The following is a 19793-nucleotide window of genomic DNA, read 5'->3' as shown; positions in this document are numbered from 1 at the left end:
TAGTCAATAAAGATTTGTTAAGTATCTACTAATTGTTAGCCACCTTGCTAAGTGCTTGGCAAAAGACAGTCACTGCTCTTAATGAGTTCATGGTCGACTATGTACAATCTATTATATAGAATAAATTAGAAATAATCAACAGAGGGAAAGCACTAGTATTTAGTGGGATTGGGAAAAGTTTCTTATAGAAGGTGGGATTTGGAGGAAGTAAGAAGGTAAAGATAAGTAGGGAGGTAAGGAGAATATTCCATGTTTGGGAGACAGTCAGAGAAAATGCCCAGAGTTATGGAAAATGCCCACAGAACATTGAATGCAAGAATTAGAAGGAAAGTTAGAACACAAAATGTTACAATCTGAAGGTATCCAGTTCCTCATTTTATAGGGATTATAGCTGAGGCTCAGAGAGTGAGAAACAATTTACCTAAAGTCACACATCTAGTTAGATGGAGAAACAGGACAAGAACTCAAGGTTTCTTGGCAGCAAGTTTGTTGCTCTTTCTACCACAGCAGGATGCCCCTTAAAATATTACACCGAGATTCTGGATCTGGTAGTTACTCTGTTTTTTCTGAATGACTTGTCTTTGCACTTGTTTGCATATAAGCTGTCTGGTGTTGTGTGGCTAGAATAGGAGTCGGTATTCTTCATTGATACGATCTTGGGGACTCTCTTTCCATTAAAAGTAATAAGAGGTTTTCTTTAGATAGAATGTTGCATACACCAAGCCTTTTGCATACCTGGATTCTCACAATACTTTTGTGAAGTGGGCAGGAAGTTCAATACCGTTTTTACAGATAAGGAAATGGAAGATCAGAGCAGTTCACTGACTTGGTCAAGGTCTGCCAATTAGTAGGGAAGTAGTAAAATAGGGTCTAGAACTTAGATTTTCTGATTCCTAGTTCAGGGTGCCTTCCATGAGATTACCAAGTAGCAAAATAAAGATTATTGGGTGGGGGGCAGGAGTAATTTCAAAGGAAACTTTGTCCTTTACAAGACCTAGAGATAGAAGACATTCAGAGTCTGGAAAATACTGCATGCTAAGGGGATATTTGAAGGTGATTTCTTCTTAAATACATTTTTGGAAGGCAATACCTACACATGTCACTTTGCCTACACATGACCCTGCTATGTTCTTCTTTGATGCCTCATTAGTGTTCAGACGTAATCCTGGTCTCTACTAGGATACCAAAGGATCTTTGATTTGGAACTGGGAAGGCACCACAGAGGACATTCAATAAAACCCTTTCCTGTTCTCTTCTTGACTCTATATAGAGTCTAATTCCTTCAACTGATTCTCTTAGGACATGAGCATAAGGTCCTTCACCATTCTATTTCCTCTAGATGTTCTTTAGCACATAAGTTCCACCTAAGATGTTAAGAAGCAAATTGAGACCCATTCTCTGAAGGATACAGAGATGATGAAAGGCAGTGTGGCATAATGACTAAAGCCAGAAAGACCTGGATTTCTGACACATAAGACATGTGTACTGTGGCCTTCACCGGTGTTAGACTCACATCATCAGGCACCAGGAAAAACTCAAGAGTTCAGCTCAAATCAGATTAAAATGTAATTATGAAATGTTTTAAAAAAAAATAAAAATGCAATACAAATTAGAAAATAATAATTTGTAGTTATCAATTTGTTCTTTTTCTAGCTTTTTCAGCTGCATGCCTAATTCATTGATCTCCTTTTTCTCTATTTTATTCATGTAGGTGTTCAATGATATAAAACTTGCCCTAAGAACTGCTTTCTCTGCCTCCCATAAGTTTTGGTAGATTATCTCATTATTGTCATTCTCTTGAATGAAGTTGTTGATTTGTTGTTTATGATTTGTTGTTTAAACCACTCATTCTTTAGGATTAGATTATTTGGTTTCCAATTAATTTTTAGTCTATCTTTCCGTGGCCTTTTATTAGAAATAATTTTTATTGCATTACAATCTGAGAAGGATGCATTGACTATCTCTGCCTTTCTGCAGTGGATTGTGAGGTTTTCAACACCCTAGTACACAGTCAATCTTTGTACATGTGCCACATAATGCTGAGAAGAAGGTATATTCTTTTCTATCCCCATTCAATTTTCTCCAGAGATCTATCATATCTATCTTATCCAGAGTTTTATTCACCTTCTTAATTTCTTTCCTGTTTATTTTGAGGTTAGATTATCAAGTTCAGAGAAAGGGAGGTTCACTTGATTCACTGAGGTGGGTCTATCTGAGACAGCTCTGGTCCTGCACTGGTCCCCTTCAGCCACAGTAGGAGGGACCCTCCTTTACGATTTTCCTAACCTCACGGGCTAAGAGACTGTTTATCCCTTTGGCTGATTCCACTGTTCCAGGATTTTTCCTGGGGAAATATTCTCTGGGTTTTTCAAGGTCAAAAAAGGGAGGGGTAGAGCATTTACTGATCATTCTGCCATTTTGTCTCCCAGAAGATCAAGTAGGTGACTTATAGACATCTAATCTGTGGCTGATAATCTCAGGAATGATTGTTGCTATTACCTGGGGTCCTGTGCTTCTCTCTCACTCAGTTCCACTGGACTGCTGTCCTGGGTTGATATGTTTGAGAATCCACAGTGCTGCTGCTGTTTCTGACTGCTGAGGGGCTTCTGAATTGGTTTTGCCATGGCAGGGTGTGTGCTGGTACAGCCTGTGTGCTCCTCCAGCCCCATGTAACTGGTTGATCAGGTTGACCTTCCAGGCTGTCCTGGGTTGGAAATCTGCTATACTCTGTCTCCTATTGTATTCTGTCACTCTAAAATTTGTTCAGATTCTCTTTTTAGAGGTATCTGAAGGAGTCTGTCTTAGATCTTAGTACTTAGAGAGTACTTGCTCTCACTCCTTCATCTTGGCTCTAACCCAAATTGTAGTTTTCTAAGTCCTTTCAAAGTCCACAAAGATCTGTCTCTATTTGAATTTGATACCACTGGTTAGGCAACTCTCTAAGACTATAAAGTTTCAGAGAAAGGGACCTGAATTAGTAAAGGGATTTTCTTCACCGGGGAGTTCCCTATACTAAAGAACTCAGAGATCCAATTTTTGTTCCTCTCCTTATCACCAAGGTAAGTAATTGGCAGAGCTATGATTTTAACCTGTACCTTTTGACTTCAAATCCATTAATTTTTCTGCCATATCCTCCATACAAGCACTGGAGAATCCCAACAAGATGGAACACCTCAAGCATGGAGCCAGTAAGAGCCTGGGTCCATTGCAGGTTCATCAGACTAAGTACAGAGAGTGAGGTAGCACCTCCATTTCTTGTCTCTATGTCTTTGCATTTATACTCTCATAGCTGAAATGCATACCTTCCTCAATTCCATTTATAGAATCAGTTATTTTCTTAGACTCAGTTCAAGCTCTACCTTCTGCAGGAATCTTTCCTAGTCCCCACAACTGCTAATGCCTTTCTTTTTAAGGTTACTTCTACCTACTCTATATGTCTTCTGCGTTCACATTTAGTTACATGTTGTCTCCTCCAATACTATGTAAGCTTCTTGAGGGAAGGGAATGTCTTTATTGTTTTTTTTTTTTGTATGTGTATGTCCTCAGCATTTAGCATAGGGCTTATCAAAAAGTGAGCACTTGGTTGGTTGTTTTCCTTCATTCTCAAAGAGGACCAAAATGACTTCACCATGATAAAGTAAAGTTACAGTGTCTCTGACTGTGGCTGATTAAACCAATATGAGCTCAGAATGATCTACAACAGATTGGGCACAGATAGTCCTTGTGAATATTTGAGATGGTTACTCCAAATTTGTGCATCCTTTGGGCTGTCTCAATTCTGCTTTGCTGATAGAGTACAGCACCCTTTTTGATGTGGGCATGCCATGCTGAGTGGTCCTGTACCAGTATCTCATGTCATACATGGCAAATCCAAAGCTCTTGAAAGAGATCTTGAGAGTTTCCTTGTATCGCTTCTTCTGACCACCATGTGATCACCTGCCCCATGTGAGTTCTCCACAAAATAGTCTTTTTGGCAAGCGTGCATTTTGCATTCAAACAACATGGTCAGCCCATTGGAGTTGTGCTCTCTGAAGCATAGTTTGAATGCTTGGCTGTTCAGCTTGAGCAAGGACTTCAGCATCTGGTACCTTATCCTGCCAGGTGATCCTCAGAATCTTCCTAAAACAGTTCAAATGGAAGCGATTCAGTTTGTTGGCGTGGCGCTGGTAGACTGTCCACGTTCCACAGGCACACAACAATGAGATCAGCATAATGGCTCTGTAGACCTTCAGTGTGGTAGTCAGTCTAATACCTTTCTCTCCCAAACTTTTCTTCAGAGCCTTCTAAGCACTGAGCTAGCTCTGGCAATGTGTGCATCAATCTCATTGTCAATGTGTACATCCCTGGAAAGTATACTACTAAGGTAAGTGAACTTATATACAGCATTCAAAACTTCTCGACTTGTTGTAACTGATGGTTCCACAGATGGATGGTGTTGTGGTGGCTGATGGAGCACCTGTGCTTTCTTGGTCTTAATTATTAGGCTAAAATTAGCATAGGCAGCAGAGAATTGATCCATACTTTGTTGCATCTCAGTTTCAGAGGCTGCATTGAGTGCACAATCATCTGCAAATTGAAAATCATGCACCAATACTCCCTCCACTTTGGTCCTGGCTTGTAGCATTTTCAAATTGAAGAACTTAACTTCGGTACGGTAGTTGACCTTGATGCTGTACTCATCCTCATTGAAAGCATTTGACAGCATGGCTGAAAACATCATGCTAAAAAGCATGAGAGTAAGCACATAGCCCTGTTCCACTCCATTGGTGACTGGGAAGGCACAAGAGCTTTGTCCACTATCTAGAACCTGGGCAAACATGCCATCATGAAATTGACATACAATACTGATGAACTTCTCTGGGCAGCCAAATTTTGACATAATTTTCCATAAACTCTCATAACTACCAGTGTCAAAGGCCTTGGTGAGATCTACAAACGTTGTGTACAGACCTCTGTTCTGCTCCTGGCATTTCTCCTGGAGTTGTCGGGCAGTAAACACCATATCAACTGCTCCTCGACCTTTTCTACAGCTCTCAGGTATGTGACCATCTTCCAGATGAAGGATCAGTCTATTAAGGACTCTAGCAAGAATTTTGTCAGCAATGACTAAGAGAGATCCCCCCTGTGATTATTGCAGGACAATCTATTCCCTTTACCTTTATAGAGATGGATGATGGAGGCATCCTTGAACTCCTGGAGGATAACCTCCTCTTGCCATATAATCTGGAAAATTTCTGTTTATCCCTTTGACTGATACTACTGTTACAGAATTTTTCCTGGGGAAATATTCTCTGGATTTTTCAAGGTCAACAATGGAAGGGGTAGAGCATTTACCAATCATTCTGCCATCTTGGCTCCCAGAAGCTCAAGTAGGTGACTTACAGAACACTAAGTGAATTCTTGTTGATTGATATAAACATCAATCAAGTAATGATTTCTTATTTTCTTCAGGCAACCCATGAGGACTACTTGATATATCATGGAATGCTAGGCTTTGTTGGTGAAAGAATTACTGGGACCAGTAAAAATATTATTTTGTTGGTTTTTTTTTAAGGTAGTATGTTGCAAAAGAAATAGTATCTGGCCTTTCGCAAAGAGGTGGCCTCACATGGAAGTGGATAAGAGTGACCTGAAATGCTAAGATTTTCTCATGACAAACACGTTCTATGCCCATTTATTGTTTTCTTGAATGACAATGACTTACCTTGTGTCCCTGAGGCCCCGGTAACCCAGGCGCACCAGGACGTCCCTGGCAAAAAGAACACAGGAAGGAATAAAATTATGAACAATCAACCAACGAATAAGCATTTCTTAGAGATCTGAGATGTGCCTAGTACTGTGCTGCAGGAGATAAAGAGGAAGGCATGACCCAGGCTCTTAAAAAACTCATAATGTAGCTGGTGAATTAAGACAAAGGCATAGGAAATAATTTAGAAATGCCTTCTTCTAAAATCACCTTCCATTTACACTGTATAAATCTTGAATGTACTTAATTATTTGCATCCTGTGTTCCTCATTAAAATGTGAGCTCCTTGAGAATAGTCTCTGTGTGTATATGTGTGTACCTGTATACACACATACATGTATGTATGCATATATACATATGTGTGTACTTATATATACACATACACATAAGTATTCATGTATATGCATTTATGTATATGTATGTACATATGCGTACACACACATATAGTCTCCCTAAGTACAGCATTTGGAAATATTAAGTACTTAATAAATGCTCATTGACTTGACATATTGCTCTAAATTTCTTTTGCCCTGACATCTTTTAACTATGTAAACAGTGCAGGGCAGACAGAGAAGCATGACAATTTGGAGAATGGAGTTTAATAAGCTTCAGCTACTTGAGGTAGACTCTCAAGAAGAGATGAGCCTTAAACTAAATGTTGAAGGATCAATAGGATTTGCAAGTTCTGAGGGAGGCAGTGTATCCTAGGAGGTAGAAATAGCATACAAAAAGGTACACAGGTGAGAACTGGAATTGTGTTTCTGATTAACATAAGGTAATGGGCTGCAACTGAACTGAGTAAAGATGAAAGGGAAAGTCGGATCAGTGACTGATTCTGAGCTAGAGAGAGCCTTGAGCATGAGGACAAGAGTTTATACTTAACAATGTCTATATTCTGGTCTTTTTGAAGACAAATCCCCAATTTTTTTTATTGATACAGATGTTAATCCTCATGTTTTTAATGGACTAATAAGAAAGAACTGCAGAAAGTAGAAGAAAAGGTCAAGCGCCTGTGCCTGGACCACACTATTGGCAAGTACAAAAGACTGCAGAGGTACCAGTGAATGGGGCAAAGATGGCAAATGAGAACAGATCCCAATAATGAAACACTTAGCAAGAAAACTTGGCCATACCTGCTGCCAGAGTGCAAGCCCATTCTGGTTTTGACAGACTCACACTACTTTCATTTCTTGACTTTGATTCCTGTTTCCTATTCCTTAGATTCCCTTCATTAGATACCATGATCTGATCCCCTGCCATTGCTTCCATATCTTAATTTCCTTGTTCTAATTCCTGGCCATGGTTTTTGGTTCTTCATTACGGGACACATAGTAGTATTCCTGATCCATAATTTACTCTCTATTTCCCCATACCCTTAGCTATCCTTCCATAGATATTTCACTCTATAAAGAAGCTCCCAGAAAGACACTGCCACTTCCATCACTACCCACTCTCCCTCTCTCCCCTTCCTCTCCCCTCCCCCCAAGCAAATTGATCAACCAATGAGCTGTCCTGTGGGGGTGTAGCTGTTTTCCTGCTGGTATTGCTCCATGATATTTAGCCCTTAGGATCTTCCATTCTCCTGAAACAAGGTCAATCATCCTCCTACTCTTTTGTAATGTTACTTTTTATGAAGGTATCCTTGTAAATAATGTGCTAGAACTTGATGCTAGCTACCTTGTCATTACATTGACATGAGCTCTTTGTAGGAAAGTTTTGATCACTTGGAAGTGTTCTTTCTTCCATCTCCTTACCTCCACCTTGCCTTTACAAAACAAAACATAACAAAGCCTTATTCACAACCAAACTTGCAAGGTTGAATGTGATTTTATAATTCAATCATGTGCACCAAACATCAAATTAGAAGACTTTGGGGAATTGCTTCCAGCAAATTTTTATCATGATTATTTCACATGAGTCCATGTCACACAGAAGCCATGTGAAATCCCACTTACTGGCTCTCCTTCCTTCCCTTTCCCAGGCAGCCCAGGTTCTCCAGGAGGGCCAGGATCACCTCTGGGACCAAGTGGTCCTGTTTTGCCTTCTTCACCAGGTTCCCCCTGCAGGTAGCAAAAACATAGTTTCAGGTTTGAGATAATCTTCAGAATAAATATACAAGTATGTTCCATCAAGATACTGGTTTATAGGCTTAATACAGAACCTTGGAATCTCAGCCTTGTAAGGGACCTCAGAAATAACCAATTCAATCACTACTTAAAACATAAAACCATTTTACAATATTTTGGAGAGTGGTAAACCAATATCTGTTTGAAGATATCCTGCCACAATGACCAGTCGTTTTTTTTTAAGGTTGATTCTGGTTTTTTATCAAGGACATCATATCACCTGAGAACAGTGATATTCCAAATGGAATGGACCTTTCCAGTCACGTAGATCCAACATTTACCTTGTGCCTCTTCAACAAGTGACCACCCAACCTCTGCTTGAACACTGCAAAGAGAGCTCACCTTCTCCCAAGACAATCAAGTCCAAAAGGGATCATCCTTAATTGTAACTGAACTTTTCATACAGAAGTAAAATCTACTTCTCAATGTCTTATCTTAAGCCTGATTCTTACAACACACAGAATGAGATTCATCCCACTGCTGACACTCAAAAATTTCAAGATCACTTTAGACACTATAGTGTGTTCTTTTTTCTAGGCTAAACAGCCCCAATTATTCCAAATGTCATAATATGTACTTTTATACGAACTCATCTTCTTGGCCACGCTCTAGTCTATCTAGGCTATGTCCCTCTGAAAATATGGTGCCGTGAAGTCAACATGCAGGATGTGATCTGAATAAAGAAAAGCAGAGCAGGATATATCACCTCATATTTTCTTATACTCTGCTTCTTTTAATGAAGCCCAAAGTTTGATCTGTTTTTTTGTTTGTTTTGTTCTGGATCTTTAGACTTATGTCACACCTTAAAGTCATATCCAGTTTTGGTCAATAGATGTAGATCTTTCTTACATTGGCTATCATCAAACTAGGTGAGTTCTCTCCTTTCCTGTACCTATATAATTGATTTTTTGAACCTAAGTATAGGATTTTATATAATCTATGCTAAATTACATTACATTGGCAAAGAGAGAATTTTTTTTATTACTCTCCTCAAAAACACTTTTTTAAAAGTAAGAAACAGATTTCTTTTTTACCAGAAAGAAAAAAAAAATGAAATGAGAAAGAATTCAGATAAGCTGTCCATGGATGTAAATAGAAATCATCCCTTACAAACACAAAGGTCAATTAGAGGTAAAAAAATAAAACTCCCCAGGAACTACTCTTACTAGTGTCCTCAACTGTGTCTATGATCCTATAATATATGTGTAATTATTGATTTAGTATCCAGAGATCAAATTAACAATTACTTTTTGGGCACTTGTATAAAACTCTCCTTAGTTCTAAAAGTGATACTACATTTGTGGAATTTCAAAGTAATTTGCGCTAACCATTTATCCAACACAGTGCCTACTTTATACAAGGGTCTCTGCTAGGTAGGAATTATGGGGAAATAAGATCTGGTCCCTGCCCTAAAGAGCTTAAAATCGAATGCAGTTCTATTCTAATTACTATTACATTTATGTGTACTTACGTACCTAAGGTACTAGGCATAAAGTTCAGCAAATAATCTTTAATAATTGCTGAACTAAATTTAGTTGAATTCACGCACATATTTTTTTTCCTGCCTGGTAGATGATAAGTTTCTTAAGGGCAAAGACAATGAATAATTTATCCTGATAAGCACTGAACAAATAACTGAACATTTTAAAAGCATAATTCCTTTGGGGGAATTATGAATGGAACAGCTACTGAGAATCGGAGTTTGACCTTGAAAAATAGGTGAGATTTCAAATCTATGATGGGATAGTTGATATATTAGATAGCTTTAATGAACTGATTTTTTTCCTTTTTCTTTTAAAATCTTTGTTATGAAGGATGATTCACACGGTAATGGAAAAAGGGAGGGATATATATTTAGAAATCACTATGATATAAACACACATGCTATCAATAAAAATAGATAATTTAAAAATAAATAAATAAAGATGTGATGGAGAGGTTAGACCAGGCTAAGAAAAGAGCACAGGCAAGATGATGTAAGACAAACTTAGAAAAGAGTGAGTCAGAATTTGGCTACAATCTAGAGTACATTCAAGGAAGTGATGAGAGAAAATCTTAAAACTGGTAGATTGGTGCCATGTTACAAAGGCTACCAAAATTTGAGGTTAATAGGAATGCATATAGAACGTTTTTCACTAAAGGTGTCCCCAATCTCTCATTCTCAGACCTTTGAAATGATGTATTTGTAAAGACATATGGCTTCCTTTGCCAAAGATTCTTCAAGTCCTTGAATTCTGTGATCGAGGGTTTTCAAGCATATTCTGATATATTCTGTGGAGTACTGCAAATACTTGCGTGCCAATTAATGAGAGGTTCTTGGAATGTTAAGACTCAAAAAGACCTCAGAACTTAAAATATTGAAACAAAGAACACAGAATGTTAGACCCAAAAGGGACATTAAATATTATGTCACTTAACCTCCTAATTTTATAGGAGAAAAACGCAGGTTTGCAGCAAAGAAGTGACTTGCTCAAGGACAAATAAATAGGTCACCACTTCTTACCTTTTCTCCTCTCTCTCCAGCTTTTCCTGGTGGACCCATGACTCCAGGTATGCCCTGAAGGAAAAAGAAAGGTTGGTACAAAAACGCATTTTAAAAATACTCAGGACTATTGATTATACATGGCAACCAAAGAGAGATTTCAAAAATTCTTTCTATCCCATCATTATGCTGTGAAGCCTCTGTCAATCTCATTTTATTAGAGTTGTAGAAAAATTGAAAACTTAAGCCAAAATCAGTAACCAAGTGGAGGGAATGATACTCACAAATGTCATCAACAAAGGGCATAATATCTCCTTTGCAAAATATTATCACCTGGTATATTTGTTGTCTTAATACCAATCCTAGTTGATTGGAGCACCCTCATCTGTTCTTATATTGTAGGTCTTTCCAAGGATAACACATTATTTTTAAATGTAACATCAATGCAATATTTGCTGGCATTTCCCCCTTTGTATCTTTCTCAAGAGCTCCCTACAAACCCCTGAAGAGTCACATGCAGATAGGCAGCTCATCGTGTGATTCTTTTAAGCAGATGTTGCTTCTCCTAATTTTGGCATCATCAGTTAGAAAATAGGACTTCTGTTACATGAAAGTCTTGAGGATCAGTTGAGTTAAGAGATAAGAAAATACTTAGCAAAAGATAGACATGCTTTGGAAGACATATTTTATAGGCTGTATCAACTGTTGGTTAACTTCTCCAATAGAAAATTACAGATCTTATAGTAAAGAAATTCCATTATAAGAAGTGAATTGTTCTGATTCTTTCATGAATCATACTGAATTAAATAATTCAAGAAAACCAATGGACCAGTCAAGAAGACAGGGTTCAAATATTGACTCTGATGCTAAATAGTTGAGTAAATGGATATCATCTAATCTTATTTTACTTACAGTTTTCTTATCAGCAAAATAGGGATAATAATACTTGTACTAATATACCTCATAAAATCACACCATTCCCCCTACTGTGATTTCATAGATGTTAGAAACTTCTGGTAAAGATACACCGTCTAACAATGAAAATCATTAAGTTCTCTGCAATTTATAGTCTGAGAATTGGCTAACATAAGAGAGGGAGGCATCACGGTATAAAATCACTATGGGGGAAAGGTAGTTTGGGGTGGTTGGAAGAGGAAAGAGAGGAATCAGAAATAAGTTTGGAGATGAATAGGCATTGTCTGGAGAGCCTGGGTTGGATGGAGCATCACAGTGAAGGATTGGGGAACATCTTGCCAATGTTCCCTCCCTTAATGGATAAAGGATTTTGTCATTGCTTCAGCCTAGAACTTAAGAGTCAGGCTTCCCCATTGATGACCCCAATGTCTGTTTTCACTGGTTTATAACAGCTCAAGAGGCACTGTGCTTGTCAGGTGGGAGATCATGTAAAATCCTAGTCATGAGACCCTAGTCAGAAAGGCAAAGGTATCCAGCTATATCCTGATTTATAGATTGAGGGGTCTTTGGAGGTTGAGACTGTCCTGACTAGGCATCCATTACAAGTCCCAAGTCTCAGATAAACCACATGTAAAGCACCTTTTAAACCTTAAAAAGCAGAGGGACTGGACTTTTGATATGATCAATATAGAGAACTCCCAGCTTAAAAAAATGTCCTCTACCAAGACAGGTCAGAATCTTCTCTATAACTTAGTCTTAGAGAGTTGCCTAGAGCAACCTGGGTCTTCTTGACTTCAAGGAAGGTTCACAAAATATTATGTGTTAATTAATACTGCCACTACAAAATGGATAAAGTTATATATATATATGTATATGTATATATGTATATATACATATACATATATATATACACACACACATACATAAACATACATACATACATATATATATTGGGTAAATAAGTCTCTTACTTCTCCATGCACCAGGTAACTATTACAAATAATATTTTCTAAGTCCTAAATATTGCATAAATGTGAATCACTATTGCAAAAAATAAAATCCTCCAATTTTAAAGCTAGAAATTCACTGAAAAATCTCTTTAGTACATTCCCCTCAATTCACAGGGAAGAAATAGGGGTCCTGAAATAGGTCACAAAGGTAGTATGTGGCAGAGCCAGATTTAAGCTCAGATATTCTGAGTTAAAGTCCAGTGTTTTATCCACAGGACCACAAAGGGGCTGAAACCCAAACTCAACCAGGTTTTCTGGCTCCAAGGCCTCTTCTCTTCCCACAAGAAGTGACCAATGAAAAGAAGAGAAGGAGATGCTGACTGTGTAGGGCTGGAGAATAGCAGTGTTTTGAGACTGCAGGACTTAAGGCCAGAGTGCAAAAATAACACTGGCCCACGAACTAAGTGATTAGTAAGGGTGAAGACTGAATAGTGACTGGATTGATTCAGACTGGAATTTTTCTCTGGAAAAGGCACAGATTACACCTGAGGGAGCTGAGGTTTTCAGCAAGGCCCTAGAGCAGAACTTTCATAGTAGTCAGAGAAGGGAGAAAGATTCAAGTTGTTTCATAATGATTTTATTATGTTAACTCCTCGCTGTGAATTTTAACTCATTAAAGTTTATCTTAATGGGCTTCAAGAAGAGGAAAAAATGCCACCCTAGTAAAGCAATTCTAGGCTATTAGAGCTGAAATAAGCCCTTAGAGACCAGCCTAAGTCTGCAGGAGTCTATGCAAAAGAATAGAAGAGGTGAGGATTGGACATCAAAGGTTTGGATGCTTTGTACTGTAAATGATTTAATTAAGCTTTTCTTTATTTTCCTCTCCCATCCCATCCCGACAGGTTTAAAAGTTGAGTAATTGCAGGTTTCATTATCTGAAAGTTTCCTTTATATTTAGAGAATCTTGAAATTCCAAAGAAAAGGACTTTTAAAAGCACAAGTGAAGAAGAAGAAATACATTCTTCCTATGAAATTATGGGATATTAAAGCTTAAAGAAATGACCTTAGAGGTTGTCTAGGGCAAACCCCAACCTGATATAGGAATCTACTTTACAAACCAGAATAATTAATCCAAACTCTAGTGCTCTTGATTGTAGAATCACCACTATTATCACTACCACTGCTACCAGTATTCCCACCACCACTAATGGGAAGTAGCATGGCATGTAGGAAAGGACATAGATTCTTGAGTGAGTGGACCTGAGTTCCAACTCTGCCTCTCATAATTACCTGTGTGACCTTGGGAAAGTCATCTAACTTTCCCGGACTTCAGTTTCCTCGTCTCTAAAATGAAGAAAATGTACTAGATGGAGTCTTGTGTCTCTTGTAGCTTTAGACCTATGATCTTCTTACAAACAGACTGAAATTTCTGACTCTGAGGCCTGTATTTTTTCTAGTACACCAATTAGAGTCCAATTAGAGACAAGCTCTCATCTTTCACGGGACTAAGTCTGCATAATTCCCATGAATCAACCAGGGCAAATAACTCCTCACTGCTGGAGTTAAATGGAGGATGAGTGACTTTATTTTCTAAAATCATACTCTGGGGGGTCATCATACTTTGGAAATGGCTCTGTGTTTATAAATACTATATTGTGACACAGGATCTACTAGGTCCTACCAAACTGTAAAGGTTTAGTGTTTATTGATGAGTTACCTATCTGAAATCCACTGACCAATTAGCTCAGTGTAGAAAGACTCATGACCAGAGGTTTAGGAATCAGGAGTAGGATTATATTTTTTTTATTTTTTGCCAGTACAACTCATGAAAATGAACTACTAACACTAGGATAGGTCATGATCTCCAGTGTCAGTGGAGGGAGAAGCAGTAAGTTGAAGGATATATATGTGAATAATGAAAATGTAAACTACTTGCCATTTGAATAGAACACCATAATTTTCAAAACCCTTCAGACACATTCTCATAACACTCCTGTGTTATGTGAGGTTTCTAGGGACAACTGTTTTTCTCACCATTTTAGAGATAAGAATACTATCTGCAAATCCAGAGAGATTAAGTGACTAATAATGCTACAGAACTAACCACTGGCAAAGCTGGGATTTACCCAAATCTATTAGCATTCTTTCCATTAAGCTACACTATCTTCCACTTAGAGAGTTTGTCCACTATCGTTTAAGAAGGGTGACTTAGAAGGAGGACATCGTGACTTTAGACACTTTTTCTTCAAGATTTTTCTAAGGGTAAATGGTCATCTTTTTTGGGGGGGAGGGGAGGAGATATCCAGACCAGTGATTTCCATTAATATAGGGAATAAGTGACTTGCCCAGGACTACACTGTCAATATATGTCAAAGCCTGGACTTGAACCCAGGTCTTTTGATTCCAATGCCAGATTTCTGTCCACTATATAACATTGTTTCTCTATATGCATTTATAATTAGTCCACATAAGGACTATTTATTTATTGAGTTCCTCCTCCTGCGTTGTACTCCTTTGACTCATCATTATGATATTCTTGGCTTCTGAACTCTGTTAGAACAGTTCACAGCTGTTCTCCAAATAATATTGATATTATTGTATACAATATTTTCTTGGTTCCGCTCATTTCACTCTTCCTTATTTCAAGCAATTTTTTTCCATTTTTTCTCCCCTAAAGCCAATCAGCTGATCATTTCTTATAGCACAGTAGTATTCCATCTCAATTGTATACCACAACTTGTTTAACCATGCTCCAATTGATGGACACTTCTTCAATTTCCAGTTTTTTGCTACCATAGAGAGAGCTGCTATAAATATTTTAGAACATATGGGTTCTTTTCCTTTTCCCCAATCACTTTGGAAAACAGGCATAATAGAGGTAAGGGACAATTAAGCTTGTAATAAATTTCCCCTCTCCCAACTTTGATTACATACCACATTTCCTGGGAGACCACGGGCACCAGGGGGACCTATTGGTCCAGGAGCTCCCTGTTGAAGTAAAAGGAGAAGAGATTCAGAAGAGATTCAGATACACCTAACTCATCTTTGGCACAGAGAAATTTTCTACCCAGAGTAACATTGTCCTTTTCTTCCTAGCACACTCTTCCAAATAAATGTATTTCCATCCTATCTAATCCATCCTCCTGCTCTCCATTGGTCTCAACTCTAAGAACAGTTATCATTGTGATGATTTTTAGGAGATAACCAATAAAGTCAACCACAAAAGCCCCACTTCTTTTCTAATTAGCCACTTATAAAAGGCCTAGTTTGTCATGTGCAGACACAGGCACTTTACAGGAAGAGACCAACCCAGTTATCCTGGAAGGATCAGACCAGTAAAAACAATTTAGAGTGACCAAGTTTGAGCCAGTATCCATGTAGCCATATAAGAGATTCACGAACCCAGGAGCAATCATGTCCCTTAGGACCGATGTTTTGTTGGTTGGTTACTACTGGTACAGTAGTAAGTATCAGAACCAGCACAAGACACCTTTCCTATCCTGGTCTCAAAAAACCTGCCCCACCTCAGTGATAGATTGGTCTTGATGAACAAATGGCTTCCTGCTGGTAGTGCTATTGAGAATCTGAGTCAAAGACTGACAAGGGAGTGCATCACAGTATTCAGGGAGAAGGACACAAGGAAGGGATACTAAGGAACGCAATGATCAAAAACTTCTACCAAGGCTAGGACAAAGCATGTTTCCTTCTTTCCTTTCTTCCTTCCTTCCTTCCTTCCTTCCTTCCTTCCTTCCTTCCTTCCTTCCTTCCTTCCTTCCTTCCTTCCTTCCTTCCTTCTTTCCTTCCTTCCTTCCTTCCTTTTCTCTCTCTCTTTCTCTTTCTCTCTCTCTCTCTCTCCTCCTCCTCCTCTTCCTCCCTCCCTCCCTTCTCTCTCTCTCTCTCTCTCTCTCTCTCTCTCTCTCTCTCTCTCTCTCTCTCTCCTCGTCTTCCTCCCTCCCTCCCTCTCCTCATTGACTTCTGCCTGTACATAAGAGTCATTTCTGGGGGAGGCAGAGAACTCTCACTAACCTCTAGATTGGACTCTCCCTTAGGACAAAGGAAAACAATTAAACAAAAACAGTCAGTACACTGAGTGCATCTGACAATGCATATAACATTCTACCTTAGGAGTCCTCTCTACCGTAAAGCAAAGGAAGAAGAGTCCAAAAAACAAAAGACTCAATGACAACAACGTAAGCAGAAAGAAAAATAAAACTGAGCCATCAGTCATTATGATGACCAAAATCAACCCCAGAGATGAGGTAAGAAATGAACCTCTGTCCTTTCATTGCTGAAGGAGGAAGTTCTGGTTGAGAAGCATTACCTACATTGTTCTGCATAACTGAGGTGTTCATTTGTTTTACTGAAATGTTTTTTTTTCCCTTTCTTTAAACATTTTTGTCACTAAGAATGGCTTGCTAGGTGCAAAAGGGAGACATGTTTGGAAATAATTTTGCAACAGAATAGTATGTTTGTGTATGTTTCAGGGAACATGGGAGATGGGCAGGGGATCTGAGACCACGATACCCTTAGAGCCTCAGACCAAAAATATCCACTAGGTAGCCAATAGGGCCCAGGTACTTGGGGAAATTCAATAGCACTGAAGTAGCTTCACAAGACCACAAGATTCAGAACTGAGAGAGCCTTAAAGATTATATCATCCAACTCCCTTCATTTTACAGATGAAAACACTAAGGCCCAGTGAGAGGATGCACAATGTTCGGTCACAAGGGCATATCATCTAGTGGGAGCAGCAGCAAAGTCCAACCTGGTTTACTCTAGGGGGCGCTTGGAGATATGTGTGTGTGTGTGTGTGTGTGTGTGTGTGTGTGTGTGTGTGTGTGTGTGTGTGTGTTTCAAGTTCATCTCACTCAGCTTGAGGTATGGATGTGTTACTAACCCTGACACTCTCACTCTGCTAAAGGACATTACAGCATAGTGCTCTGAGCAATGAATCACATTTTTAGCCTTTTACCAGGAATTCTGCTTCACAGCATCTCTTGTGCTGTAAATATCTGCTGTATTTCCTAGAATAGCAGCATGGAACATTAAAATAAAAGAAAAACAACAATATAAGTCTAGTCACAGGATCTGATCTGATCCCAACTCTGATATTTACTGCTGGTGTGACCTTGGTTAAGGCACTAACACTTTCCTGTTCCCCAGTTTTCCTCTCAGTCAAATGATAAGATTACACTAGAATTTTTTGTGTGACCTCTTATAATTGGAAATTCTGTAATTTGGGGGGCCAGAATCTTGGGTCCTGGGTTCATGGATTTTATAGATTCTGTTCTTTAGGAGCATAGTGTCAGTCTGTGGGATTCTATTTTCCTTTATAAGGGTGGAAGACTTTGAAGATCAATCCTGAATTGGTCAATTTATTCAGGTTATTGATGAGAATTATCTTGGAAATTGATGAGGGTTATCTTTACCAATTTCAAAGGATTGTGTTTGAGACTGTATTCCTGTGTGAAGGGAAGAAGGAATTGAGAAGAGGGTCCAGAGTAGATTGTCTCATGCTTCTTGTCTTAGCAGTTGTCATTGAGGTGGGGGTGAGAAGAGGTAGAAGGACAGAATAAGAATGGCCAATGCTGGTTGGCAGTCCTAAAGCGCAAAATCTGAATTCAGAAGTTGAAGAAAATACAATGCCCAAGTTTCCTGAACTCAGTACTGTTTTTTTTTAAATCAGATTTTAGAATGAGGCATACTTTTTTGACATGAGGTCAATTAGGGAACTTGTTTTGCTTGACTATGAATATTAGCTAATTAATACTAATAATATTAATTAATAATTAATGAATAATAATTAATAATGAATATTAGTTTTTCTTTTTTTTTCAGTTTTTTGGGGATGGGTTAGAAAGAGAAAATCAATACTTACCAACTAAAAAAATACAAAGTTTTAAAAATATCATCTTTTAATTTTGTGAGTAAAATAAGATTTTGATTAACTCTTTTGAGTTTATTGCCGTGGTGGAAATTGACTCTTGACCAATCTAATGGATTTGCCCATTTCTATTTAAATATTGATTTATCTAGGGCATATTTTAACTCTCTTTATATTGACAAGTCTCTTATTCAACAGTCTCCTGCTGCTCCCTTCCCATACTCTGAGCCCAAATTTGACCCAGGAGAATAGTCAATGGCTCTATCTTTATCTTTACCTCTGAGTATGACTGAAGACGAAAGGACCTGGTCAAAGAATTATATGATCTCAGGGGCTATCTAGTCAATTCTGTATTTAAACAGGAATCCAACCTCAACCTGAAGACCTTCAGTGAAGAAAAATCTATTATCTTCCAAGAAGGATCCTTCTTCCATTTTTGCATTGTTCTATTTATTTTTTAAAAAGTTGCTGTTTTGCTTTTGGGGGGAGGGTGGAGTTGCTGTTCTTTTTTTTTTTCCCATATGCAACCCATATCTGCTTCTATGAATTCTCCTCATAGTTTCTAGTTCCATCCTCCAGGATGAGCAGACTAAATTTATTCCTTCCTCCACATGATCATCCTTTAAGTGTAAACAAAGATCTCATATCCTTCCTACTCCTCCACCCCCAACACAGGATAAACATCCCTAGTTCTGCCGATAAATCTTTCTACAACATGACATTCAAATCTGTTGGGGGTGTAAGCTCAGTTCCATGTGGACAGTCTCGGGCAGGTAAAGGTGAGAACTTCTAAACCTTAAAGTTCTCATGAGGCCCCCCAGGGAACAGCAGGGAATTGAGGTGTGAGACCGAGCTATCTCGTGCATTTCCGCCTCTTCCAGTGAGAAAAGTGCTGGGAGAGAGCATCCCCGCCCTCGAGATTGGCCCAGATCTGAGCACACCTATTGTTATCTAACAGGCACGGTATTCAGGTGCAAACTATGTGGCAGGAGAGCTTAAGTAGGGTCAGGAAAGCCTGAAGGCTCTTAGCGCTGAGGGACCCTTACAGGACAGAAGGCCCCTCTCCCCTCTCTCCCCACTTCCACTTCTACTTTCATTCTCTTACTGTAAGATCTTTGCTTCCTTGGGAGATTTCTCTCTCTCTTCTAAGGAAGAGTTCCCCCTGCACATGTAACCAAGACCCTGAATAAAGCCTAACCCTTGTTCGACTCTGGAAAGTCTCTTGTCTCATACATTTATCCAGTTTGGCCAGCCGAAGACCTGCGATAGGTAAGGTAAGACTCAGGTAGCCCTCAGGCCTCTAGGCCTGGCAGTTGGCGCATCCAAACAGGGACAGGCGCAGATATCCTGGGTGGTTGGGACACCCGGAAGGGGCTGTGAAAGACGCGAGTCCTGAATCCTAGATTCGGAAGGAGAGAAAGAGTGAGTAGCTTCCCACACCCATGGAAAAAGGGCAGGGATGGGGAATCAATTGCCAGTAATAAAGCCAGAGGAACAGGATGTCTGGGCTAAGATACTTTACAGGGAATGCAGGGAGGCGGGGGTCACTATAGAGTTAAACGACCTCCGAGAATTTTGTAAAAGGATTTGGAAGGTCTCTCCCTGGCTCGAGCAGACCGGAATATCAAGAGAAAGATGGGGAGCGGTCGGAGAACAAATGACCGCTTATGAACAACAATGTCCCGGGGAG

At 39.0% G+C, this 19793-nt stretch overlaps 1 protein-coding gene across 1 annotated transcript in view; it reads right to left on the bottom strand.

Moving 5' to 3' along the window:
• Positions 1-19793, bottom strand: part of COL22A1 (collagen type XXII alpha 1 chain) — a 627027-nt gene that overhangs the window by 131510 nt on the left and 475724 nt on the right. The window contains exons 37-40 of the mRNA XM_072602989.1: positions 15154-15207; positions 10376-10429; positions 7702-7806; positions 5705-5749 (exon numbers count right to left, since the gene is read on the bottom strand). Coding sequence (XP_072459090.1) covers positions 5705-5749; positions 7702-7806; positions 10376-10429; positions 15154-15207 — 258 coding nt within the window. The remainder of the gene's footprint in view (positions 1-5704; positions 5750-7701; positions 7807-10375; positions 10430-15153; positions 15208-19793) is intronic.

Source organism: Notamacropus eugenii, chromosome 4, assembly GCF_028372415.1.
Source record: "Notamacropus eugenii isolate mMacEug1 chromosome 4, mMacEug1.pri_v2, whole genome shotgun sequence".
Lineage (NCBI taxonomy): Eukaryota > Metazoa > Chordata > Mammalia > Diprotodontia > Macropodidae > Notamacropus > Notamacropus eugenii.
This window is presented reverse-complemented; position numbering and strand designations above follow the sequence as displayed.